The sequence below is a fragment of the Anastrepha ludens genome, chromosome 5 (assembly GCF_028408465.1).
Source record: "Anastrepha ludens isolate Willacy chromosome 5, idAnaLude1.1, whole genome shotgun sequence".
NCBI classification, from domain to species: Eukaryota; Metazoa; Arthropoda; class Insecta; order Diptera; family Tephritidae; genus Anastrepha; species Anastrepha ludens.
In genome coordinates, this window is record NC_071501.1 from 17,337,647 (window position 1) to 17,365,395 (window position 27,749).

Below are 27,749 nucleotides of genomic sequence, written 5' to 3' on the forward strand. Positions count from 1 at the left end.
AAATCTTTGGACGTATTTCTGTCATAAAAAATGATTCTTATAAAAAACTATCTGGCTTTCGGAAACAGTGTATGTCTTCCATTTGCGGACCAATATTAAGACACGCATCACAACTGAAGGAGCATCTAAGCGCCCATTATATATACCCATTTTATTTTTGCGAAATAACTACATTTACAAATAATTGAACTTTAAATTGATTTATTGGTACTATTGCATTCGGTATTTGATACAAATGTATTGGCCAGGGTAGCATTTATAACAGCGTTAGTGGTTACCGCAAATTCTGTGGAATCATGTTTGCACACCTTGCTCATGAGGTTAGAGTTTTTTTCATCCAATGTTCGTTTTTTACCACAAGAAAAATTGCCGCTTTGTTTCGGTGCCACTGGGGTAAGATTATTAGCTGTACGAGTTCTATTCCAAAATTTTATTAACCCTTTGCCTGTGAACATATCATACAAAAATACATATTTATATACTTACATTGCTTTTAACACAGCCAACTTTGGTATATTCCTTGCTTTGGGCGGCTTTTCTCCAGATGCCTCTTGAGCAGCAAATTCTTCGGGGTGTAAGTTCTTTTTATGTGTACGACAACTCGTGCTATTTGAAAAGGTCTTATCACAAAAGTCACATGAATATGGTTTTAGACCAGTGTGAAGAATAAGATGGTTTTTCAGTGTCTTGGCCCGCTTAAAGGCTCGCCCACAATAGTCACATTTATGTGGCATTGCATCGGAATGAACCATTGAATGAAAATAGAGTGTAGAACGGGAGCTCAATTGGAGACCACACTCGTCACAAATATGTTTATCTCCATGTATATCCATGTGTATCTACACATAATATTGGTACCAGTGTATTGAGACAATTTATAAAATTATAAATATATTGTATTTTTACCTTTAGACGTTTTTTTTGTTTGAAACATTTCCCGCACACTTTGCATTCGAAAGGTGCATAATTTGTGTGTGTGAGCATATGATCGCGAAGTGCCGTTTTACTACCCATAATTTCACCGCACTTTTCACAAATAAAAGCACTTTTATCACCGTGTACAGATTTTACATGTTGTGTCCTCAGAGCTCTCCTTGGGAACATTAGCTCACAATTCGGACAGGTATATACTTGCTTCTCTACTAACGGCGCGTCTTTTTCAATTTTACCATGCTTTTTCTTTATATGCAATCTGTAACTGCTGATTCGTTGGAAACGCTGTGGGCAGTGGCTGCAAAGGTATTTGCTTTTATTTCGGTTTTTATTCGAGGAAGCTAAACGTTTTTCAGACATATCACTATTCGCGCAGCTGTTGACGTTTTGGAACTTTTTATTATGCAATTTCTTTAATGCAATAGTATTTTCATTAGATTTAACATTCACGGGAGCCTCAATCATAGCACTGCTACTTGGTAATTTATAACCGCTCGATTCGCTATGTTGGACAAAATCACCTTTAGATTTGTTAATTTTATTAAATTTTTCATTTAATCTATCAGCCTGCTTGTCACAAATTAATTCGTTTTGGACTTCCGATGATACTGTGTTTAAAAATGGGGGTAAATTGCAACTGAGTTGGTTTTCGATTGCCGTTGGCGTATAAAATTTATTTGTCATTGTTAAAGAGTCCGTCTCGACTGGGTCCTCATTAAGAGAATCGTATTTCTGTGCAAATATCCCCAAATCCAGCTCCGTTATTTCTTTACGATTTTTAAGAGTATTGTACATTTTTTGAACCTTACTTATACGAGCAGCGAATTCCACTAAAGACGTTACCATTAGCAAGCATTGAGTACAAACCACCTGGGGCAGATTCCCTTCTTGAATAATCTAAATCAACAATCCATATTAAATTATCCTACTGATTCAATTCAATTACGCACCTGAACGTGAAAGTATTCATTTATAGCAGCAATAAAGTTTATTGTATTGCTGTTGGATGTCGGCATAGAATCTGAAAATACGTTGATATTTTGTACATCAGCCTTTGCACAAAGGCGACACCAGAGTTTCCACTCATTTTCAACGTTATCCATTTTGCATCATAAACTTAATAAATAATTGGGTTTACAATTTGATGCTTCATTTGTTTACAAAACGAATAATAATTGATGCTATCATATGTTTTTCTAGTCTAATAACAGTGCGAATTGAGTATGGACCCCAATGGAACTCATCTGCAAAGGCGAATTGATGTTTGAATTGACAAGGCGAATCTATACAAGGAGCACTGTGTGTAAGTAACTAAAAACGTTCTGTTATCAACAAGAAAAGGACGGACTTAACTTGCAAGCTTCAAAAATCTGTTTGTAATGTAATAAGCTTGTTGAGAGAAAATGGAAGAAATATTGCGATATTAATTTTTAATTGTTGAATTTTTCAAATCGTAAAAGTGTTATTAGCTGAAAACATTAAATTTCAGCACTGAGCTTGTAATGATAGAAATGTAGTGGGACGTTAACCTAATGTATATAAAGGGAAATATTTTGAAAAATAAATGTCGAAAAGTTTTAATTTCGAAGTTGGAGAAACGAGTTTATATTTGGATTTTTGCCACAACTTCATCGCTTCAATAACTTTAGAACTTAGGATTCTCCCCGCAATATTTATTAATACACATAACCTTTGGCAATTAAGGATTTAGGACTTCTCCCGCAACATTTGTTTGCTTGCGTTTTTTATTGCAATTTTGGCTCCAAATTGATAAGCTTTTCTTTTTTAAGTTTATAATTTTTTATATTTTTCATTTTGTTCCTAGCAATGGCACATCCCTTTTCTATGTTCTAAGCTTTACCAATGTTATAATAGGTACACATGTAAGTAGATTATCTACTTTTTGGTGCATTACTCCTAATCCGTAATTAAAAAGCGAGATTACCCATACGAAACTTCTCTCCCGAAATTCGAGATTTTAAAATAATCTTAGATTATAATCATACTTTTTCCTCTGTGTTTTCTTTGTTATCGAATGTAAGGAGAAATGTCAAAGTAAAAACTAAATAAAATGGATACCGCCAAAGAAAACAGGTTTATAGAAATAATTCTAATAAAACTTTTGTTAGGTACTATTAACTGTGTATTCATATAACAGAAAAAAATGTGTTTCCACACGCGTTGGCCTTAATTGCTTATTATAAAATGTAATATCGAATTTCGAATGCATATTTTTTTAAACCTTTTACGGATTTCCTCCAACTGTTTATTATTAGCAGACAATTGCGCAATTAAATTAGCTATTCCTTCTACTTCTAAATTAGCTATCGTTAATAATAGTTAAACAAGCTAAATCCACCGAAATATTCCACCAAAATAATTTTTATGAAGAAAAAGCTTTCACAATACTATTGACAGCTGATTGTCAATTTTACAGGTAATCTGCCATATGTGACTGGGTAGATTAATTTTGTGGATTTATTGGTAATTAATGCATATGTGAACGTCAATACTTCAATACTAATTGAACTATGCAAAAGCACTAAAATATTCCACCAAACAAATTTCTATGAAGAAAAACTTTGAGTCTTGGCAGCTGATTGTCCCATATGTGAACGGGGATATTAATTTTCGTGGCTTTATTGCTAGTCTCTGCATATGTGAACATACTTTAGAAATTTACAATCTAATCAAATTTTTTCATGAAAATACTATTTTCATTTTATTTATCGGCCCACTGTGTTCGATTCACTTTCGTTTCTCACTGCAGCAAAATGCAACCCTATATTTATGCATTTGACAGTAAGCTGATGGCAATTAAATAATTTTTTTTATATTTCTTCTTGCTAACATATTTGTTGAATCAATTTATACATTATCAATGTAATATTTAATATTTGGAAAGAACTTTTAATCGTATTCGTATTGATCATAAAACAAAGTCGGGTTTTTCCAAATAACAACTCATTATGTTTGCCTCTAAGCATTCTCAGAAGGCCTTAACTTCAGAGGCGCGCATTGATACTACTTCGCCAGAAGACGACAACATGGTTTGGAAGCGGTGGTGTCGTTTATGTGCAAAAGAAGATGAAGAAAGTAATTTGTGTGTCTTCCCTGAAATCAAAGAACCCGGAAATATAATGGATAACACTTTGGCCACAGCAATTGGGAAATTTTTCTGGGTGAATGTATGTACTTCAAAATATTTTCTTATTTAGTGACTTAGTACATTATGGATACTATTTGCATTCGCAGATTAAAACAAATGATGAAATATCAAAATTTATTTGCCTGGAATGCCATACGCTGGTGTGTTCATTGACCCAATTTACCGAAAGGGTGAATAAAGTCCAAGCGATGTTCTGCGCATTGCAAAACATAAATTCTGGTAATTGTTTGGATCTGAATGAAGTAAGATTGCAATATGGATTACTTGACATGGATTGGGAGCATATTATAAAGCAGGAGAGCGTTATTGAGGGGCAACAAATAAAAGATGACAAAGATGATAAACAGTCGATTGATGAATGCGAGTGGGAATTGGATGGAGACGATAATAAAGAAGAAACAGAAGTACTGGAACTGCAAACCGAAGACGAACCAAAAGCTGAAGGAAAACTATCGGTTGAACTTATGAAGCGAGGTACAAAACGAAAGAGGAACGCAGCAGATGATGACGATGAGAATTGTGTCACTGAAATGCTTGGTGCTTTGATTGGAGAATTCGAAGAAGACACTGAGGAACACTTTATAATTGAGAAAGCTACAACCGAAGAGGAGATAGATGATGTTGAACTACTTCGTCAATTGCGTGGGGAAGAAGTGGATGAAGATGACAAAGCCGAGAATGAAAAAGCCGAAGAAAATTATGAATCAGTTAATTTACGAGAGGATGGGCTAAGTGACAACGAATCATTGACGGGAAATGATAAATGTGGAAGCTGTGAAAAATCACCACAAGTCAACAAAATTGATTCAAGTAGCCGGGTAAGAAAGAGACGTCGTGGTCGACCATCAAATTATATTGTAAACGATAATGGGGATCTAGAAAAAGCAGATATATACTCTGGAGAAGATACAAATGAAAACTCGCAATTATCCTTCAAGTATGAGTGCAGCATATGCCAGAAGAAGTATAAAAATCCCACATCCTATCGCAAACATACATTGGAAAAACATAATAAAGTGCCGGACATACCGGATTTTAAGTGCGAAACCTGCAACAAAATATATCCAACAGAACGGCAATTAGAAATCCATGCGCGATCGCATATGGCGCTTGAAGATAAGCTTGACATACCGTGCCCATATTGCGAGCGCAAATTCACAAAAGTGTCGGTGATGCGCCAACATGTACGGGGCATACATGAAAACAAGAAGCCATATGTTTGTGATGAATGTGGACGACCGATAAAAACGTTAGCAGCGTTGGTCGAGCACAAATTAGTGCATACCAACGACACGCCGTATGAGTGCGAGGTGTGCCAGCGGGCTTTCAAGAATAAAGCGCGATTGAAGGTACATATATTGGTATTTGTAGGGTTGCATAAATTAAAATTACAATTTCTTTTTTTTCATATTAGGCGCACTTGGAGACACATACAGACTCCTCATTCATTTGCAGTGAGTGTGGTCTCTTGTTAAATACGCGACGAACTTTGAAGATGCATATGCTTGTGCACTCCGATGCCAAACGTTACAAGTGTGACTTCTGTCCGGCCGCATTTAAGCGCACAAAGGCTTTGAAAAATCACTTAATTCTGCACACCGGCATGAGACCATACAAGTGTAATTTTTGCGAGAAAACATTTTCGAATGGTTCCAATTGTCGCTCACATAAGAAAAAGATGCATGCTCAAGAATTAGCCGAGGAGGAGGCAATGGGCAAGAAGGCACAAGCTGTTACTGTACCCAAACTGGAGGAGTTGCGTTCGAGGTAATAACAAAAATTTTAAAAATTAAGAATTTTCATTTATGTGCATAAATATTTTCAGCACAAATGTCGTTGGAAATCCGCGAAAGGTTCAGCGTCATCATGGCGGTTTACCGCTACATATGCGACAACTTTTAATCGCAGCAGAAGAACGCGCAAAACGTGTCGAAACTACAAAACAGACGACTGATGTACAACCAAATGAATCTGTTGTAATGTACGGAGAAGAAACACAAACCCATTCAATAGAGGAATCCACAATACAGCTTGAAGCTGATGACGGATCAGAGATTATTGAATTACATGAGGATATGCTAGCTGATGACGACGAAGAAGACGACGACGAGGAGGGTGAAACGGTTGTATATGAAATAATTGCTGAAATTTAAAATGTTTTTTGCACAAAGCTACTTCTTAAAAATGCATTTTTTAATAAAGAAATGTTTTTAATATTACTATTATATGCATTATGCATATTATTAGTTATAACTAAAGTAATTAATTAGTATTCCATACTAATGATAATAATTTTATTTTCGTTTGTAAGAAATTTTATTAAATTTTTAGTTAAGTTCTTTAAGCAATTTTGTAAATTTAGTCCGACGAATAAACTATTAATATCTAGTTCAATAATATCCTAGATAACCTATCGTTTCAGTTTTTGCATCGGAAATAGCCTAAGTACGTCCTATACATAACTACAAAAAATTGATGAAACTTTAAAGTTAATTATGTACTTAGTTATTTTTATTTTATTCCGTAAATATACATTTAAGACAACATAAAATAGTTTCCTTTTTTGCTTCCAGTCATGTTTGGTATTTCTGTTGGAATTTTTCAATCTTCTCCAAAACAGATACCGTTAGGTCATTAATATATTCGTTTGCCTGCGTCTCTGTCACAGGGTAATCTAGTAGGCTACGTTTGCTGACATAATGGTTTGGCAAGTTGACCTAGAAAGTGTGCTATGTTGAATTGAAAATTAAATCAAATATTTTTTTTAAATTTATTTACCTTATGGCGCGCAATCGATTTAATGATAAGCCAGAGTACATAAAAACTAAACCAAACCGTGAAATAAAGAGGTATGTACCACAATTTGCGACCAATGTAAAAGTAGCTGTACTTCTTGACACGTGGCTCCGGTGGTGGCTCTGGTGGTGGCACTTCGGTGGTGATGGGTGGCAGCGTGGGTGGTGGCGGTGCCGTATGGTCGTGATGGTGATAATGATGATCGTCCCATATGATTTCAGGATAATGATGAAAGTATTGTGGATATGATGGAAAATGATCGTGTAAATCGAAATGGGGATCGCTGTTTAGATCGTGGTGAAACCCGTTATGCGGACTATCGTGCAACGTATCGGGATGCTGTTCCAGCCACCCAGGTGGTGGTGTGGGATACTCTGTGTCATCAGTCGGTGGCGGATGATCCTGTTCAACGCCTACAAAAAAACCATTGACATCATTTTACACACATACACACATATATGTAGATAACGCTTCGTGCACAATTTACCATCAGCCATTGCCCCCGCATCATCTTCGCCTGCATTCATGCTATCCATGGCAGCACCTTTACCATCCAAGTCTTTGTCCGCATCGCCCATAGCACTGGCAGGTAGCACACCTATCGTGTCGTCCGAGTTACTGTCGCCGCTATCCACGCCCTTTTGATCCTCAGCGGGAGCAGGTTTTTCATTTTTCGCATCGTCACTGTCTGGATTAAGGGGACCTTTGTACGTGTAGCCACTATCGTTGCTGCTAGCTGCGGCCACCAATGGATAGTTTGCATTCGCCTGCACTGGACCAGAGGGTGGCGCCACATAACTGTTTACATTACTTGAGGGCAAGGCCGCTTTGGGGTCTTGATAAGGTGACGGATACTTTGCGTTTAAGTTCGGTGGAAATGAATATGTATTTTTCGGGGGTACGTATATTTGCTGTCTGATCTGAGATGCGGACGCCTTCTTGTTGTCCGAATTCGCTGTGTTGGGGGCGTGATTGTGCTGTTGTCGGTGCTTGGCAAATTGGCCAGCTGCGACTGCTTCACCAGGAGTGAAACGGTCACTAAATTCAGCTTGAGATTTACAGAAAATAGATTTGTTAAATTTGTATTGATTTCTATCGTCAACAAAGCTTATAGAAAAAATGAAATAAGATAAAAGGAAAATACATAAAAAATTTAAATATTTATTTAGTCTAGCGATATTTAGTCTTCGATAAGCGAGTGAAAGAAACCCGGTACAGAGGTGCACAGTACCACCACAGCCCTCACCGTCATTAACACTCAGGTAAACCGCGGGCTCAACCAAAATCGCCCCTGCGAGAGAACTGTTCTAGTAGCGTAGAACCTAAAAAAGGTTTTCGACACAGTCAGTGATATTTTACAGTCGACACTCCCACCACGTCTGAAGAGGTGGACCGCGAACTACCTCAGTGGTTGTCATTCGTCGGTGTTATTTCGAAACCAAATCTCAAAACAGAGGAAAATAAAGCGAGGAGTTCCGTAGGGTGGTGCTCTTTCACCCTTGCTTTTTAACTTCTATATTTCGAAACTCCCCCAGTCACCAGAGGGAGTCTCCCTGGTGTCCTACGCCGACGACTACACGATAATGCCGTCGGGCAACGACATTGATGGCCTGTGCGCCAAGGTTAACGACTACCTCACCGACCTTTCCCGCTTTTCCACTGCGAGGCATCTCCCACTTTCCCCTACAAAGTCCACGGCGACCCTCTTTACCACTTGGACAAAGGTGGTCAAACTGCCACTTAAGGTAAAAGTCGATGACACACCAAATCCGACTGTGAACAGTTTGTTCTCCTTCTTAGCGCATACAACCGCTATTGCCACTAAAGTCCAAAATCGCAACAAGGTCCTCAAATCGCTTGCCGGCAGCACTTGGAGGCAAAGACAAGGAATTGCTGCTATCGAAATTTAAGGCAATTGACCGGCGGATTCTAAACTATGCTGCACCTGTCTGGTCGCCTGGAACCAGTGATTTGCAGTGGACGAAGCTACAGATCTGCCAAAACACTGCCATAAGGACTGCGACAGGATGTCTACTGATGTCCCCAATGCAACACTTATATGTAGAGTTCTCTTAGGGTGTTACCGCAGGTCCCACCCATGCAGACACCTGTTTGAGCCTGAGCCGCCTTGTAAGGAGGCACTTCCTTAACTACGCGGCCGAGATCCAGGACAAAACAGACCGAAAATTACTTGATCGGACAGTGTACAGTCAGACAATTAACGACATTCATCGGGAGACTCTTACCACTTTCTTAAGTTCCCGACCCCCAAATGTCGTATAGGGAGTCCAACCATCACCCATTGTAGACGAAGAGCTTCAACTTCCCCGAAAGTCATGCGTAACCTTGGCACAATTGCGTCCTGGATACTGCAGCAGGATAAACTCCTACCTATCCAAAATCGACCGTGACATACCAACTATATGCCCGGCATGTGTAGGCACTCCGCACGACACTAATCACCTTTTGACATGCCCCATCAAACCCACTCATCTAACATCCCTCTTTCTGGGCCCAACCTGTCGAAATAGAATGTTTCCTGGGCCTACCGAAGACGAGCTAGTCGAAGACGACCAGTGATTTACACTACACTGACAGGGCAAAGTTACGAACCACGTGGAGGGGAAAAGAATGGGTTCATGCGTGACTACCATTCGGAAGTGCGTAGGTTCGAATCTCTGTCTATGAAACAACAAAATGATAGAAAATGTTTTGTTCTAATAGCGGTCGTCCGTCGGCAGGTAATGGCAAACCTCCGAGTGTATTTCTGCCATGGAAAAGCTCCTCATAAAAACCTTTTGTCGTTCGGAGTCGGTTTAAAACTGTAGGCCCCTCCATTTGTGGAACAACAGCAAAACGCACGTCAGAGTAAATTTCGAAAAAATTTAGTTACGTTCTTTCCATGCGGTAGCGGTATACCACGAGGCTCGCTTGAAAAGTCCGTGCAAAAATAAAAAATACTTAATTGTTAGGGGTGAATCATTATTATTTTTCGTCTCCTTTTATGCTTATACACTTCGTCCAACGCTGTTTTAGTTTGTTGATCCCATCCGAATAATAGGATTTTTCCAAGTCTAAAAAATAGCAATTCGCGCCTCAATCGTGTTTTTCTCGAGCTAACCAACGCCAGTTAAACACACCAAGTGAAACCAAGTCAGTCTCCAACTGATCTTTCTAATGCAGAGGAGGCCTTCCTCTTCCTCTGCGACCACCAGCTGGTACCGCATCGAATACTTTCAGAGACGGAGCGTGTGTTTCCATTCGGACGACATGACCTAGCTAACGAAGCCGCTGGATCTTTATTCGCTGCGCTATGCCTATGTCGTCGTAAAGCTCATACAGCTGATCGTTCCATCGCCTGAGATATTCGCCGTTGCTAACGTGCAAAGGTCAAAAAGCCTTCCGCATAATCTTTCTCTCAAACACTCCAAGGGACGCCTCATCGGACGTTGTCATCGTCCGAGCTTCTGCGCCATACGATAGGACGGTTATGATCTGTTGATTTTGCGTTGGTTTAAAGGGTTAGTTTTGTTCGTCGAGAAAGGACTTTACTACACAATTGCCTAGTTAGCCCACAGTAGCACTTGTTGACAAGAGAGAGAGAGAGAGAGAGAGAGAGAGAGTTGGAAACCTATTTCCATTGATCTTCCGACGACTACTGCTAAAGCCTAGGCTGGTAATGCGTTGTCGTGATGAAAAAGAAAAATCACTCGACTTCCTCAATTCAAACGAATGCCAAACACAAAGAAATATACCGATCTCGCCGAAACTTGGTTCGTGTTCTTCCAGGTGATGCTACTAACTAAACATAACTTCGATACGCATCAGTCGTGCCATATCTCTGATTTTGCACGGACTTTTCAAACGACCCGCGTAGATGCATATAAACAACGTTCCCCTGACAGTCGGGGGACCTGGATTTTATGCGCTTCAGCAGCTTTCCTCAAAATGTATGGGAAATGTTTTGTGCGGCTATTACAACAACAATATGCACATAAATTACACTTTAGTATCTGCAACTTTCTCTTTACCATTCCCTGCATCATATACGCGTTATACAAACATACATATGTATATATTTATGTAAATTTCCCTTACCTTTTCCCGTAAGTTTACTAATTTCCGCTCGATTTGGTTGCTGTTGCTGATTATACGCATGCGGATAGATTATTTGCCCAATGTTTGATGTGGCTTGGGATGGTGACGACACCAATGCCGGCCGTGCCCGCACTGATGGTGGTGCTGGTAATGGTGGACTTTTGATCAAAGGCGTTATGAGTTTGTTGAAATTATATGCCGGACTATTATAGTCAATGGCGCGTCCAGTTGATGCATATTCCTGTAATGGCGGTAATGTGTCCGCTAGCGATGTATCCGATGGCGTTTCATATGCGTCTGATTGTTGTGGTGCCTGCTGCTCGTTATCAACTGCCAACACTGGTTTTATGCTGGTCGCCTCATGATGAGCGGCTGGCAGGACATTATCTGTTGCTGGTGTGACATACAACATCGGCTGTTCACTAGCCATTGGCTGAACTTGATGGTCATGTTGTTGCTGTGGTTCTTGCATATTTAACTTAGTCGACGCTATTGTACTGACTAAAGTTTCTGTAGTGGAAATCACATCTTCGCTGGAATTGAAGCTGCAAGAAAGGATAAATTGGAGTATAAGAAGGAAGAAAGAAAAAATCGGGGGTGGCTTGCCTAAAGGCTTTTGTGAAAAATTTGGGTATAAAAGAAAAATGCTATTTTTTGATATACTAAATGATCGGATGTTTATTTCATTATAAAGAGGAAGGTATGCCGTTAATAGTGGAAAATAACATCAGGCAAATGACCACCACGACCACGCTTACCTGTTATTGGAAAACACTTTATAAAAATAAAACATTGAGTTTTACAGGAGCGTCGACTAGAAGGTCTTTGTAAATTTGTAGAATTTCAAGAAACTAACCCTTATCAGTCCAACTCCGACTATGCCATCCACAGTATTTTTGCATAGAACTCCTTTACATGTTAAAACCATTGAACCCAAAATTAAAACGTTATATGCGTGTGTGTAGTAAGGAGGCACAATAATCCGTATCCCCATCATCAACACTGAACTGAAATACTTCATTTTTGTTCATATTTTAATTTTAATTTGCAAGCATCCGGCAACACTAACTGCTGTCAATTCCAATTAATTCTTATTCGCGTTTTAAATTGGAAAGTGTTGATATGGGTAAAAGCATTTGCATTTAATTTTCATTGAAATATTTCGAATACAAGTATAAAAATGAGTGAAAACACGCGAGTGAGTGTATATTTTGTGAATTTAAGTGAAGTTTAGAAAAATATATATTATAATGTGCCAAACTATAGTGAAGTTCCCGAGGGCGCTGAGAAGGCATATAATTACCAAACTATTATTTCCGGAATAATTGAGAGTTATAAAGGTTGTTCCAGAACCACTCCCTAACATCTCCACCAAGTTTCATTAAATACGACATTATAGTTTGCCTAAAATTGCCCATGTTACATTATAGCAAATCCCAAACGTGCGGTCTTTAAGAACTAATTTAAAATAAATTCCGTTCATTCTGCTAACTCCTCTTTTTGGTCATGTTAAAGATTAGTTTGATATTTTAATGCTTGAAATAAATCAATGTTATTGCTTAATACAATTTATGTTAAGTTATGAAGTTTGTTTAATATCATTTCATGTAATTTGCAACCCTGTTTTCATCTCGCTTTGCTCGATGTCTTCCTTTTCCGTTATAATTAAAGCATAAAATCAACACTTTTCATGCAATGGGGATAATTTTGCCAATTTAACATCGGTACACGCGTTGCAAGCGGTAAGTGACCAAATTTATATGTATATTTTCCTGTACTTATAAATATTCTTTTACAAATAAATTGTTTAAGGGGTTATATACAGTTAGAATTTTCAAAAAATCGATTTAAAAAAGTTTTTTTTTTGCTTAATGTAGATGTAATTAAGAATACACACAGAAAATTTAATATCGGTCCGGTGAATATTTTCGAAGTTACACGGAAATTAGAAAAGGCGATTCAGAGTGCTTGAAAGTAAAGTAAAGTGCTTTTCAAACTTTAAGCGCGTTACTCGAAAATGGCTAAACTGATCAGTCTCGAATTTTAACACGTGCTTCTTTTTTATCCAACCATTTCAGCTAATTGCATGCAGAAGCCACTTGAAAAATACACGATTTTCTACGGACGTTGTTTGAATGGTTCAACTTTACTAAACAAAATATGTTATTTCGGCCGCCGTAGACGAATGGGTTGTTGCATGACTACTCTTCGAAAGTGCATAGCTTCGAATCTCTGTGCATGAAATACCAAAATGACCAAACAAGTTTTTTTGAAATAACGGTCGTCCCTCGGCAGGCAATGGCAAACGTCCGAGTGTATTTTTGTCATGAAAAAACTCCTGATAAAAAATATCTGCTGTTCAGAGTCGGCTTAAAATTGATCATTTGAAGGAAGAAAATCAAGACACACGCCACAAATAGGGGGAGGAGCTCGGCCAAACACCCAAAACATCTGCAATCATCAATATATCATTAACTTTTACTATGCTATGCTCAAAATAAGGTTACGGTTTCGGTGGCAGCGAATTTTAGTCGCACGAACTCGGCGAACTTAACGAATATTAGCGCAGCTTTTATTCGCGTTAGCCTTCTATGAACTTTTAATTTGCTTGCGCCAAGTAGTAAAGAGCAGTCCACTTTTAAAAAGTGCCAACTTTGGAATATTAAATATGTCTGAAAGTGAACTTTTTTCTTTGGAAATTTCGTTTTTAAGGAACAAATATGTTACAAAGCGCACTAAGATATACGCTGTGCATGATGAAAAGGTTCTCGTAACATGCCTCAGGTGACGCTCTAAGTCAACTGATTTGAGTTTTGTTTTTATTTTTAGGTTGCCATCACAGATATGGCATTCCTACCAAAAAAAAAAAAAGAAAACGCAGTCTTAAGTAAATCTAACTTGCAACAATCAGTTTGTATTACAATAAATTTTGTGTTAAAAATCCGAAAAGGTACGATGTTTGTCAGTATATGAAATAGAAGCACCCTTTGTACTAATTGGTGACGAAGCGTATCCTCTTGAAAACTATTTGTTCCGGCCATTACCCAAAACTAATTTAACCGACGATAAAATGAAATATAATAAAAAACTATCAAAGTGCGCTTTTGGGCACATAACCAGCAAGTGGCGAATTTTAGAGATATTACAAATTGTGTCTCTTGTTTAAATTATTATTGACAAAGAGGGTATCGACAAACATACTTTATTGGAAACTATCAGCTCGTTTTCGAACGAGCTTGGGAGGTTCATTTCCAAAGATATTTCATCCCACAATTTGATATTTTCTTTGCAATACTCATTTCTTTCATATTCCATAACTGGGGACGTTTTCTCATTTCATCTGCTAACCTTTCTGCGGCCATTGTCACTGAGAACCAAAACAAATTGAATACAAATTCAAAGGATTCGCTTCATTCGCGCAATTTCAAAATGATGGAAATTTCACTATTCTCTAAATTCGCGCGTGAATTACAAAAATTAGCGAAGTTAGCGAACTCGTGCGAGTAAAATTCACTGCCACCGAAACCATATTAAAAACCATTCACCGTTAAATGCTATTTTTGTAATATGTTCTTTGTTATCTGTTAGTTCTATCGCATCTTTCAACCATTTCCACATTGATTTCATCTTTCCTTAATTTTTAAGCACTTTATCTTTCAAGTGAATATTTCTTCCTTTTAATAATTAGATTTTTTTTATTTTTAAAAATTATGTGACTCTTTTAACTAACAATCACACACGTCAAGTAACTCCTTACTTGTGTACATATTTTCTCTCGATTATGATACCTACGTTCTTGGGTAAATTAAATCCATGTTTAGTGCTTTGAAAATTTTTGGTCCTTCATTATTTGTACTGCCACTGCCGCTGACTAGAACTTGAGAATAGCCTTGTGTGTGGGCGAGTTGAAGGCAAAAGCAGGTGAAGGCCAGAAGCAAAGTCGGTACTTTTGCGTAGTGTCTATACAACTGGCGCATTGTGTGTATGTGTGTGTATTTTTTTTTTCTTGTTTTATTTTTTATTTTTTTTGTAAATCGAAAATTTATTTTATTATTAAATTCTGCTTAAGTTTCACGCACAACATTTAGCCACTATTAATATTTTCATTGAACACCTAATTAATCACTAATACAATCGCCAATTGAGCACAATGGCGCAGGCGCAACACGTTTCTAACATTCGTTTCCACTGAATTCGGATTCGTTTTCGTTTCTAGGATAAATGGTCAATTTGCTTGCGCGTCAAACTCGAGTGCCCGTTTGAAATTCTCAATTTGTACTGAAAGCGTACGCATGAAATTTTCATATTTTATCAGCAATATGTAGTTTTGGGGGGAAAACGGTTAGCCGTGTATTGGCCCAGAAATTTTCATACATCTTCAACAGTCTGCAATGATCTAGTTTTATTATTTATTAGCTTACACGTTTCGTATCTCCATTTGCTCCACATAATCTTGCATTCACCATAATTGTATTAATATGTATATGTGTGTCACACATATTCCATATATGTATGTATGTATGTATGTACAATTGTAGAGTTGCTAATATGATTGTGAGGTGTTACTTTCATTCCTTGGTATGTTCTTTTAGACTTAATATGCATACTAAATAATTTTTATTAGTATTATACTTACATACCAATGTACGCACATATGCATGCATGTAAAATAGTCTTATTGGTGTTTGTGTGAAGCGCGTGCATTTCTTTAAGTCAATTTGTGTTTTGGATGTTTTTCGTGAGTATTTTTTTTACTTGTGTACATAGAAATTGTGGTTTGTGTTTGGATTCGTAAGCTTCCGCTCTTTTTGTTCCTGTTTGTTTGGTTTTTAGCGTTTTTTCTATAGGTTAATAATCTTGAATAGTTTTACACGTTTAGTGCATGAGTTATCCACATATTTTAAATCAAAAAGATAATGAAATGAGTTAAAAATATTTGGAATTACATTGAGAGCAAAATCCAGACATTAATAAACATTTTATAGATACGAGTATATGTAACATACATACCAATGCGATTGTATTATATAATGCGTATAGAGTTTAAAGTGGGTTAAATTATAAAATCAGATACAATTTAACCAAACGGCAAAGAAGTGAAAGTTTATTAATCACATATTCAGCTTATTTTCTGGTTCTCTTCTTAATTTTTCCTACACAGAATTTACTTAAATGCGTTTGTCGCGGCTCGTAACTCAGGCGGGATTATATTAATCGAAATTTAGAAGCAAATTGAGCCTCAGAAATGCTGCAAATTTTTGCTCTTATCTGTTCATCAGATGGGCCACATGATCTTAATTCACTCATCACTGCCCTGTAGTTGTTGTTGTAAAATAAATAAAAAAATAATTGGCGCGCACACTTCTGTTAGGTGTTTGGCTGCGCTTCTCCTCTTATTTGTGGCGTGCGTCTTGATGCTGTTGGAGAGACCTACAGTTTTAAGCCGACTCCGAACGGCAAAGGGTCTTTATGAGAAGCATTTTCGTGATAGACGTACACTGCCTGCCGAGGGTTGATCGCTATTAGAAAAAACTTTTACTATCATTTTGCTCTTTCATGCACGTAGTCACACACCAACGCATTCGGCTACGACAGCCCCCGCGTTGTAATAGCGTAAAATAATTCCCACATATTCTTGTTAAATGCAATCGAAGTGACAGTGCTTGGTCGGATTTAAACCGGGTTATTCCAGTAACGTAGTACAATTGTTGTTGTAACAGCATAAATATTGCCCATAAATAGTTGGTGAATACTGCTGGGTCGCATAAAAATCCAGATCCTGCCTGTTGTGGGAACGGATTACCTGCTCGAACGGTTTGATGTGATTATACGGGCTTAATCCAACTGAGGTTCACTTAACTGAGACCGATAAAATCGATAATGTCAACAAATGATACGAAGTGTTTTATTTGGGCAACTTCAAAATTTCGGAATATTTATCTGTTATTAGTTAATTCGCTTAGTTCTGAAAGGGGTTTTCCCGACCAAGGACTGCCGCCTTAGTAAATTAACCCTGCTTAGTGCTTTCATCTATCACTTCTGTTTGGATACGGTATCGAACCTCACCCTCTTCCCGCGGATATAGGTATTTCTGCCGCGTTTGCCAAAGAAGGCTTCACTCCTACCCAACTTCAGGTAGATGCAATCAGTGCAACGGATGGTGCTAACTTTAGACCTTTTCAGGCTTAAATGCACACACACTGTGGATTACAAGACTTGAGGCACCAAGCTGTTCTCGCTAACAGGTGCCACCAGCTTACACATCCATGCCTACCCAAGCAACCCAAATGGCGCCTCCACTGTGGCTAGGAGCTCATCATCTACTTTCTTATAAGTACTGGAGAGGTAGTCTGTAAAGCAGCTGTGTGGTCGATACGCGTCAATGATATATCGACATCAAATCTCCATCACGGTAGGTACTTGGTGGAGGCTGAACTACCTCAAGAGGCATCTCCTTTATATGACTGATGAGATCCACAACTGGACCTCCCAGTATATAAGATGTGTATGACACGACTTCCTTACCTTCTTTATGAGCTCTTGCTCTCCGAATGTCGTTATAGGGGTGAAACCAATGCTCATTGCAGACGAAGAAATTCAGCTTTTAGCTACCTCGTAAAGCTTCCATTACTGTGGCGCAATTATGTTGTCGAATATTCTAGCAGGTTAGGCTCGTATTTATCTAGAATTGAGTCAGATGTACTCAATATATGTCCCGTATGTGAACTCATACCGGAGATATTCGTGGACAACTCGACTGATCGACTGGCGCTCAGAAAAATTAAGCTCGCTCGCAAGGGGTCTCATTGATTTTGAAAGGTTTTCGTCAATGATCGTATTTCTCAACCAGTCTTTGTCGTTAGAAATCTATGCACAGTATAGCACTTAAACAGCGGTTTATAAAAATTTTGAGCTTTTTTGTTGTCGATTCGCAGCCTTACAGCAGTACAGACTTCACATTCAAGCGATCTATAACTGCATGCCTTATCTGAAAAAGAACAAAAAGAAATTAATGTCTTCGGGAAGTTATAGCCTCAACTAATACATTCACCTTGTATATAAAATAAGTCAAATACCCTATGATCAAAAAGTACTGGGAAGATGATGTTGACTGTTTTCTTCGTTTGCCAAGGCCTAGTGCGCCATGAGTACCTTCCATCGGGCCCGACAATCAATAAAGAATATTATTTATCCCTTTTGAAGCGTTTGAGAGATGCTATGCTTCGCAAACGGCCGGAAATGTGGGCAAACAATTCTTGGATTTTGCATGATGATAACACGCCCATCGTACTGAGCCCAATTTCTGCTAGATTATTTGACCAAACACCAATTGGGATCTTGTACCTTCTAGTAAAAAGTATCATATCCGTTTTATCGGCGTTTGCCCCCAAGCCTGTCTGAGTTGCCCATTGATGCACTGTTGCGAGTGTACTATTCATTATGTCGTTCACGGTATTTAGGTAGTTATAAGTTGTAGTAATCCATGCTTTACCTGAAAAAGAACAAAAAGAAATTAATGGCTTTGGGAAGTTATAGCCTTAAATAATGCATTCATCCTATACTTAAATAAGTCAAATATGTTAATAATCACGTCCACCTCTAATATATCTATCATTTTCGAAGCTGCAAATAATGCGGTATTTCAGTACTAATACTCCTACAGGGAATTTGAAGTAAAGGAAGCTGTTCTACCTCCACTTGGCGTGCATTCAACCAATTCAATTTAATCACTTTCATCCCGGTAAAAACTTGTAGAAGAAGCTTCAGCAGAAACTAAAATGTAATTTATATTCATGAATTTTAATTTTTACTGCATGACATCTGCGAGTTGCGTCCATTGAGTAACGAAACTTGCGCTGTACGCTATCGCCTGCGATCGTCAGCTTAGCGAATCCTCGTTTTCGAATGCAATGCCTCTCGCTGCTGTAAACAGATCAGTGAAGCCATATTTTTGTTTTACGACATCAGTTTCTCTATTTAATAGCCACATCTCGTACATATAATTGACAGCAATGAATTTGAAACATAACGTTAACTATGTGGTCGCGTTGCAAGTGCATATTTTGCCACACTTAGGAACTTTACAATGTACGAATGCATATAGGTGCCATAGTTTTCAATTTAATTGAATGCCTTTCACATTCATTGGCAAGCACTAATTTGTTGTTTGTTAACATCTTGTTAATATTTTTCTTTACATTGTTGCACCTGTCGGGACTATTTTTTACTGTGTATTTCTAATGAAATCTTATTTCTTTATTAAGATGAAGATCAAATACGATTTTCAAAATATTTAAAGTGAAAGTTTGAATACATAGTTGTGGAATTGAAATATTTTTCTTTTCGAAAAATAATCACGCAATAACATGACTTGCCCAAATATTTAACATTCATAAATATAAGTCAAAACGTGTTTGCGGGTATTTAGTTCACCTTTTTAAATTTTAGCTGAAAAATGCTGATGTTTATATTATATCGGATGCTTTTTTAAGAGCTTGAGCACTTAAAATGAAAGTATACATATATTTTTATCGAATTAGATATAATCATGAGCTGGAACTATGGGCAAAAAATGAAACTGTGATAATATTTATAAAAACTCAGAGAATAAGACAGCTCGGACACGTGTTTAGAAGGCCGAAGGAGAGAACAACTCGGAAGGTAGTTGAATTACACCCTATTGGAGGCTGAAGAAGAGGATGCCTCAGAAAGAGATAGCTTGAATACGTGGAAGTTGACCTTGAAAATGCGGCGGTGGAAGGAGGTAGCCTTAGATAGAGACAGATGGCGCAAGCTTATGATTGAAGCAAAGGTTCACCAAATACTGTGATGCTAAGAAGAAGAAGATATATTTTGTTCCTTGTTCACTCCGCTCGGGAGCATGGGCCTCGACAAGACGGTTCTGGGCTTTTGTTTTTGCACCGTCCCGGCATCTGTTAGTTCGCGCAACATCGACCTTCTCCAAGTATTTTTGGGGCCGACCGCGACTTGCACTCCTTACGGGTTCCAATTATATATATATACAGGGTGATCAAATTGGAGTTACTTTATCCAATAGAGTTTGTTTTTTAAAAGGATCACGCGTCACTACTGTCAAACTAAATACATAGTTTTTTCAGTATTCATTAACATTTCATCAGGGACTTACGCCTCAACAACATTTAAAAATCATACAATTACATTATGAAAATCGACGCTTTGTGAAGAGTGTTCATCGCGCATTCAGGCCAACTTATAGTATTCAGTGACGAGGCCCATTTTTGGCTTAATGGCTACATTAATAAGCACAATTGCGGTTTTTGGACTAAAGAGCAACCCGACCAAGCCATCCAAGAACAGTCATTACATACATTGAAAACAACCCTTTGGAGCGGCTTTAGGGGCTGGAGAAATCATCGGCCCATATTTCTTCATAAACGAGGCTGCCGCCAATGTAACAGTGAATGGCGAACGCTATCGCGCCATGATAAACAATTTTTTGATGATACTTGCTATAAAGCTCGTGAAACAATGGAATTACTGCGTCGTCGTTTCGGTGAGAAATTGGATTGGCCATCAAGATAGTGTGATTTTACATCTCTGGACTTTTATTTGTAGGGGGAATGTAAAGTCTAAATGATTTGTAGATAAACCAGCTTCGATTGAGGCATTGCAGGCAAACATTACTAAAGTTATTCACGAGATATCGACCGTGGTCCTTCAGCGAGTCATTCAAAATTGGTGTTAACGGATGGCCGAACTACGGTGCAGTTGCGGCCAAAAAATGTCATGAATGGTTTTACCCAAAAATAATAAAGATTGCCCAATCATTTGGAATTTTCGCTACCTCTAAATTGATTACCCTTTAGAAGCACCAATCGTAACAGTACAAAAATTCATCCCTAGCAATTCTCAATTCGATAGGTGTTTGCGATCATCATGAAAAAAGCTCAGCCAATCTTTCGAGTTCTGCGGCTCATTGATCTAGACAAGGATTGCTGCTCACGTTCATGTACGATTATATGGTAAGTTGCATGTTCTAAGTTCGGTAAACGAAAGAACCCCACGCTACATATCTGCATAGACAATGGAACCATTATTTTGTTTCGTAGGTAAATCTGGAGTATTAAACTTAAAAATACGTCTGATGGCTATTAGCTGAAGATTGGCCAATGTAACCTCCGTCGGCTAAAATAATTTGTCCCAGTCAGGAGCTGAAGTGCATAACATACTCGTACATGCCCGCATGAGACAACTCTTTCTTCTTTTTCAGCGGGGTCACCAATTCCACGATGGTGGTCTACAGAGTGCCCTTGGTGTTATATGAGGCCTTGAGTTAACTTTTGTTTTATTTTAAATCAATTTAGCAGTTTCTACCTGTTAAGCATTAATTTGCTGTGTTCTAATGTAGAACTTAAACTGTTAATCATTAACAGTCGTGGCGTTAGAATTCGTCTTGATGAGAATTGAATGAAAATATGATATTAAATTCTTACATAAAATCTAGTGTTCTATTGATTTAAAAGCAAAAATAACTAAAGTCACATACAAAGGGGTTTAGTCAACACACTTGTATGTAAATATATTAAATATAATATTATATTTATTCTACCCATTGATACTTTTACTACATCCAATTAGGAGCTCTCATTCTATTCGTTGTAACTCTCAAATGTGTATTGGTACGAGTACATGGTTCTTAACGCTAAGCACTCAAAAATACTTTCTTATTTTTTTAAATACATACATACGTATGACACATATACCTGCTCATGCTGATGCTTTGGCTCAAATTCTATTCCTTTTCCTCTGCCTAATGTATTATTGGCCTGTCAAATTAGCACCTTCATTTGTATTTATGTATGTACATATATGCCTGTATGTGTGTGTATGTGTACTCTACATCCGCAGTTGATTTAAGAACATTCATAACATACAGTGCTGGACAAAAGTCTACATACAGCCTCATTTCCGTTGGTTTTAAAGTCCACAAAATTTATTGAAAAATTTATTGGCACACACTTATTTGAAACCTTTTTCTCATCACAATAAATTAAAAAAAAATCCATTCTTTAACATAAAAAAATCTACATGCAGAACGAATTGCCTAGCTGGCATACTCATATGCTGTGCTGCGATAACGGTAAAGTAAAGTTTCTTTTTTTCCTTTTATTATGTTTACTGCTTTACTAATCAATTGTGATTTGGACACTTAAGCACCAAACATGGAAAAGAAATATCAATTGATGTAAGACATTTGGCGAAATTTCAAAAATTGTAAATTGAAGAGGTTATATACAGTTAGAATTTTAAAAAAATCCATCTTTTTATTTTATTTTCTTAATATACATATATTTAAGAATACACACAGAAAACTTAATATCGCTCCGGTGAATATTTTCGAAGTTACACGCAAATTTGAAAAGGCGTTTCAGAGTGCTCGAAAGTAAAGTAAAGTGCTTTTCAAACTTCAAATGCGTTTTTCTCAAAATGGTGTTTTCAAAGTCGGTGACCAACATTACTTGAAAACGGCTAAACCGATTAGTCTTAAATTTTAACACGAGCTTATTAAATATATTTCTTAGTAATTAATCGAAGATTTTTTCTCACCGATAAATATTTATTTTTTATAAACAATTTAAGGCCGAAATTTTTGTCAAAAATCGATTTTTTTCTTTGAGAAACCGCCATTTTGACAAAAAAACTTATTTTGCTTATTCCTTCGACTAATTACTAGATTTAACATTACTTTAACGAAATCTGTTTGTGTTTTTAATCTCAGAGGATCCAATTCAGAGATATAGTGGTCATCGCAAAACGTCTTTTTTGAGAGGAGCTCCCGGAGATCAGCTGTAGCTCCTTTCCAAATAAATATTTTTACTGAATCTAAGTCTTAAAATACAGTTAAAAGATAAAATAATATGTGTACTAATATTTAGATCAATAAATTTAAAAGTTTTCTCAGAAAAAAATCTGGAAAATTCGCTTTTTTCGGCCTTCTTACTGTATAAAACCCCTTAAGTCGACCAGCAATTCAACCATTCTAAATTTATTTTAAAATATTCGTTCTGCTGAAAATGAGCCGTGAGTGGTCGCTCTAGGATACTATCTCTATCTTGAAAGAAGTGGGCAAAAATTCAAAAATTAATGCTTCAGAATTAGTCGAATATATAGAAAGCACACCAGGAACGTGTGTCGGTCCGCAAACAATTCGAATAACTCTGAACAGAAACGGTTTCCACAGTAGAACTTCACTTGGAGTTTGCCAAAGCACATAAAGAAAAGGGGATGGTTTTTTGGCAACAAGTTTTTTTTACAGACGAGTCAAAGTTTAATATATTGGGCAGCTATAGAAGGGCGAAAGATTGGAAGAAAAAACAGGTCAACTTAATCCGAAAAATTTAGTATCAACTGCCAAGCATAGTGTCGGCAATGTAATGGTTTGGGGAGCTGTTGCGGTATCTGGAGTTCGAAGAATAGCCTTCAGGGTAATGTAGATCCTGTATATAAATATATGTAGCTGTAGTCGAATGGGCTGGTGCGTGATTACCATTCGGAATTCACCGAGAGAACGTTGGTCCGAATCTCGGTGAAACACCAAAATTAAGAAAAACATTTTTCTAATAGCAGTCGCCCCTTGGCAGGCACTGGCAAACCTCCGAATGTATTTCTGTTATGAAAAAGCTCCTCATAAAAAAATATCTGCCGTTCCGAGTCGGCTTGAAACTGTAGGCCCCTCCATTTGTGGAACAACATCAAGACGCACACCACAAATAGGATGAGGAGCTCTGCCAAACACCCAAAAAGGGTTTACGAGCCAATTATATTATATATATATACTTTACTGAAACATAATTTTAAACCTTCGATGCATAAATAGGAGCTTGAAGCAGGTTGGATCTTTCGACTAGATAACGATCCAAAACACACGACACACATTCTTAAGGATTCGTTCAGTTTTGCTATGCACCAATCCACTTAAACACACCACCGCAATGTTTAGATTTTAATAATATTTTGAACATGTATGGGGAAGTTTGACGCAAAATTGAAAAAAATCAGGCTTCTAACGCTTCTTCTTCTTCTTTCATGGCGTTACAACGTGGGGTGCGTCAAAGCTTCCTTCAAAATGCTCCTCAAAAGCCGTCTATCTTGAGCTGTTGCTTAGTAGTTACGTATTCCCAACTTCTTGAGAGCGAGTTGCACTGCGTCTATCCAACGGTTCCTCTGCCTGCCTTTGATCTTCCCGCCCATTAGCTTTCCTGTAAAGGCTTTCTTCACGGTACAGTCACATGATAGCCGTCTTATGCGCTGCGCTTTAATAAAACGTACAGCTGTCTCGTTCTGAGTCAGATCGTTCAGTTCAGAGTTCAATTGAATGCTGTAGATACCATCATCCATTCTTATTAGGTCAAAGATCTTTCTTAAAATTTTTCTTTCCATGTTAGCAATCGGCGCGTAGTCATCAGCCTTAAGAGTCCATGCCTCACAACCATATGTTAGGAGTGGTCGAATAAGGGTTTTGTAGATACATAGATATCTTTGTAGCTTCAGACAAAAGTCGGCACTTGAATAAGTTATGGTGGGCGTAATACGCTTTCTTGGCGGCGTTGATGCGATCCCTGACTACGGAAGTTGAACATGTAAAATGCCAAAATAGAAGTCTGGAAGTATAACATCTGCAGAGTTGACAAATTTAGTTGTCTCGATGCCACGTCGGCTTCAAGCAGTTGTTGCCGCTAACGGTGGACCAACTTAAGACTTAAAGGCCACAATATCTTTGATGAAGTAAAGTTTTCTTACTAAAGTCAGTTATTTTTGTACTAAATGTAAACTTTCGTCAGCACAGTTTTTGGGGTTTTCGCCCATAACTTTGGCAATTTATACTAAAAAATGTATTTTTGTTTATTATGATTATGAAAAGGTTTGAAATAAAAGTGTATGAACACATTTTGCAACAAACTTTTTGGACTTTGAAACAAATGAAAATATGCGGTGTATGCAGACTTTCGTGCATCACTGTATGTATCAATATCAAGCGTGATAATCAAAAGCATCAGTGCTTTTCATCATGTCGTGTTTTTCTTTTTTGTTTATCTTCTTTACGCTAAAAGTAGGCTGAAAGAAAATTTATGTAAATTTTCGTTATTGAGCTGGCTTCCTGAAATCAAAACAACGCCTACTGGTTTATATTTTTCTATTTGCGACTAATTGTTTTCCACGAATTCCACACTTTTACTGCTACATACTTTGGAATTGAATTCTTTTGATCTCTATTAAATTTATATTACATAAAAAAAATTTTCTGTGAAATTTGTTTCTTGAAAGTGACACCTACATATCTGTGTATGTGCACCTGTGTTCACAATAATAGCAGCGCGACATTTTATAAAGTTTTGACTATTTATTTATTTTATAATTAGTTTTTTATTTCTTTATAAAAATATAATATTCGCTACAATAAAAACCATATAATAAAAAATTTAAAACCTTTTACAAAATTAAAAAAAAAAAAATCAACAATGTTTCGTTTAAATTTTGTTATCGGTCTTTTTCAAGGCGCATTCATTAAAGGTGGTGGAACTAGACCAACAACAATGTTTTGTACGCTTGATTGGCAAAGAAAAGTATTACTAGAAATAGAAATATACTAGAAAACAAAAAATGAATTCGCTTTGTTACATTCTGAGCTGACAGACACACGCACACGGTGAAAAAAAAACAACAAATCAGCTGATTTACTGAGACCACCTTTAATACATAGATTTACCTGGGATTTTTTAGAAAAACTAACATAAAATTTCAAAACTGTAACAAAATTCAAAGTCAAAGCAACAATTTTTCGTTTAAAGCTTTTTAATCAGATTTTTTAGAAAAAAAGTGCATTGAATTTTGATACAATAAAGTGCAAGGTTAAGTGGTTCAAACATCGCGCTGATTTTTGAAAATTCTTTTTTCTGGCGGTCTTGTGCTTTTCTTCATATAAAAAAAGAGTTCAATCTTTCGTTATATGGAAGAAGATACATAAGACCGTGAATAAACAGAATTATCAAAAATCAGCATTAACTTTGAGCCATTTTGAACTTGCACATTGAAAAATTTAAAATTTGGTGAAAATTTGTTCTTCTTGTTGAATTTTGTTCAAAGTTTCGATCTTTAAGGTAAACGTTTTTTTGCTGTATTACATATATTTTTATAAACAACTTAAAAATAAACGAAATAAAAAATATATAAGTAGTGAAAACTTCGTAATTTGTTGTATTACAATTATTTTGATCGCTACTGTATGCATGTTTATACTAGTATATGCAATGCGTATCAGAAGAAAGTATTTTATACTGAGATGTGATTCTGTTTTTGCTTTTACTTTTTCAGCTTTTTCTCTAGCAGCGAGATTTCAGAGAATTTGACAGCATTCGCTTTCAAAGATATTAAGTGCGAAAATAGGTTTCTAGTTTTTTATATAAAAAAAAACAAAAAAAAAATAGAAAATTCTGTGAAGATTTTAAAAACACTTAGCACCACCTTGACGAGTTATCTTTAACGCCTCTGTAAGCTAGTTTTCAACTTGTGTATCGTCGTATCGTCTTCGTTCAGTAATGCTTGCTGTTGGGTATCCTGGAAAATTTTTGGTCTTTCAGGGGTAATCAATTTTGGAGTATTGGATTTTAAATTGAAATAAAACAATGAAAATTCAACATTCATTTTTTAAAGACAATCCCTTTCAAATGTTGGCCGCAACTGAACCGCAATTCGGCCATCCGTAAACACTGATTTTAAATGACTCGCTGGGGGATTGTGGTCCAAATCTCTTGAATCAATCGTCAATCGAAGTTGGTTTACCCACGAAGCATTTCGATTTTGCATACCCCCACAAATGAATGTCTAAAGGTGTGCTGTAACACATCTTGGTGGCCAATCCACTGCTGCGAGACGAGAGATAAATTGCTCACCGAAACGACGACACAGCAAATCCATTGTTTCACGGGCTGTATGACAAATAGCGCCTTCTTGTTGGATCCAAATGTTGTGGAGATCTCGGGCTTCAATTTCCAGTATTAAAAAGTCGTTTATCATTGGACGATAGAGTTCGCCATTCAAGAAATATGGGCCGATGATTTCTCCAGCCAATAGGTCACATCAAAGGGTTGTTTTCAATAGATGTAAAAGATATTCGTGAATTGCTTCGGGTTGTTCTTTAGCCCAAATACCGTAATTGTGCTTATTAATTTATCCATTAAGCCAAAAGTGGGCCTTGTCGCTGATCGCCATAAGTTGGCCTGAGCTCGCGACGAACACTCTTCACATAGTATCGATTTTCGTAATACAAGTAGTATAATTGTACGATTTGTAACCATTGTTGAGGTGTAAGTCTTTATATGGTAAAATGTTAATGAATACTGAAAACAATTATGTATTTAGTTTGACAGTAGTCACGCGTGATCTGTCAAAAACTCCTATTGGAAAAAGTACCTCCAATCTGATTACCCTTTACATAGATAACGGGACACTATGGTGTTCAAGGCAACGAACTGGTTTAAGAATTTGCGAACTGCTGTTTGTTAAAGCGTTCAATTACAATAGATTGGATAATTTTTTAGGGTTAAATATAGGATTAAAAGTTTCATTAATAAATCTCATGAGAGCCGTTGGTGCAGTACTGGCACCTGCAAAAAGTGAGCTACCAGCTCTGATAGGACCAGCTAGGATGACACATTTTGGTATTGAATGTCTTGAAAATGTACGAGTTATAGGTTTTTCTTGCCATCGACAA

The 27,749-nt window shown here is 37.1% G+C and overlaps 3 protein-coding genes and 1 long non-coding RNA gene across 6 annotated transcripts in view; 2 read left to right on the forward strand and 2 right to left on the reverse strand.

Annotated features, from left to right (window-relative positions):
* LOC128864425 (zinc finger protein 600-like) overlaps positions 1-6,548 on the forward strand; it is an 86,443-nt gene extending 79,895 nt beyond the window's left edge. Inside the window, exons 3-7 of one of the 2 annotated variants that reach the window (XM_054104079.1) lie at positions 2,134-2,236; positions 3,918-4,121; positions 4,189-5,451; positions 5,517-5,869; positions 5,928-6,548. In XM_054104079.1, the coding sequence (XP_053960054.1) occupies positions 3,981-4,121; positions 4,189-5,451; positions 5,517-5,869; positions 5,928-6,255 (2,085 nt within the window). In that variant the 5' untranslated portion in view covers positions 2,134-2,236; positions 3,918-3,980 and the 3' untranslated portion in view covers positions 6,256-6,548. Of the gene's footprint in view, positions 1-2,133; positions 2,237-3,735; positions 4,122-4,188; positions 5,452-5,516; positions 5,870-5,927 lie in introns of those variants that run through there. The other variant, XM_054104078.1, reaches the window with a different exon arrangement.
* Positions 185-2,128, reverse strand: LOC128864433 (zinc finger protein weckle-like). Its single transcript, XM_054104090.1, has 4 exons — positions 1,884-2,128; positions 907-1,830; positions 487-839; positions 185-417 (listed from the first exon to the last, which is right to left on the reverse strand). The coding sequence occupies exons 1-4, from the start codon at positions 2,034-2,036 to the stop codon at positions 192-194; spliced, it is 1,656 nt and encodes a 551-aa protein (XP_053960065.1). The 5' UTR covers positions 2,037-2,128; the 3' UTR covers positions 185-191.
* LOC128864440 (uncharacterized) lies at positions 6,548-17,585 on the reverse strand. 2 transcript variants are annotated; one of them, XM_054104100.1, is made up of 6 exons: positions 14,789-15,225; positions 11,495-11,541; positions 10,997-11,461; positions 7,386-7,946; positions 6,881-7,311; positions 6,548-6,819 (listed from the first exon to the last, which is right to left on the reverse strand). In XM_054104100.1, the coding sequence occupies exons 1-6, from the start codon at positions 14,971-14,973 to the stop codon at positions 6,676-6,678; spliced, it is 1,833 nt and encodes a 610-aa protein (XP_053960075.1). In that variant the 5' UTR covers positions 14,974-15,225; the 3' UTR covers positions 6,548-6,675. The 2 variants fall into 2 exon arrangements, with proteins under 2 accessions (XP_053960075.1, XP_053960074.1); XM_054104099.1 differs by lacking the exon at positions 14,789-15,225 and adding an exon at positions 17,522-17,585 and having other exon boundaries at positions 10,997-11,541.
* Positions 6,807-27,749, forward strand: part of LOC128864447 (uncharacterized) — a 59,755-nt gene continuing 38,812 nt past the window's right edge. The window contains exons 1-2 of the long non-coding RNA XR_008454685.1: positions 6,807-6,951; positions 12,668-12,738. This is a non-coding gene — a long non-coding RNA (uncharacterized LOC128864447). The remainder of the gene's footprint in view (positions 6,952-12,667; positions 12,739-27,749) is intronic.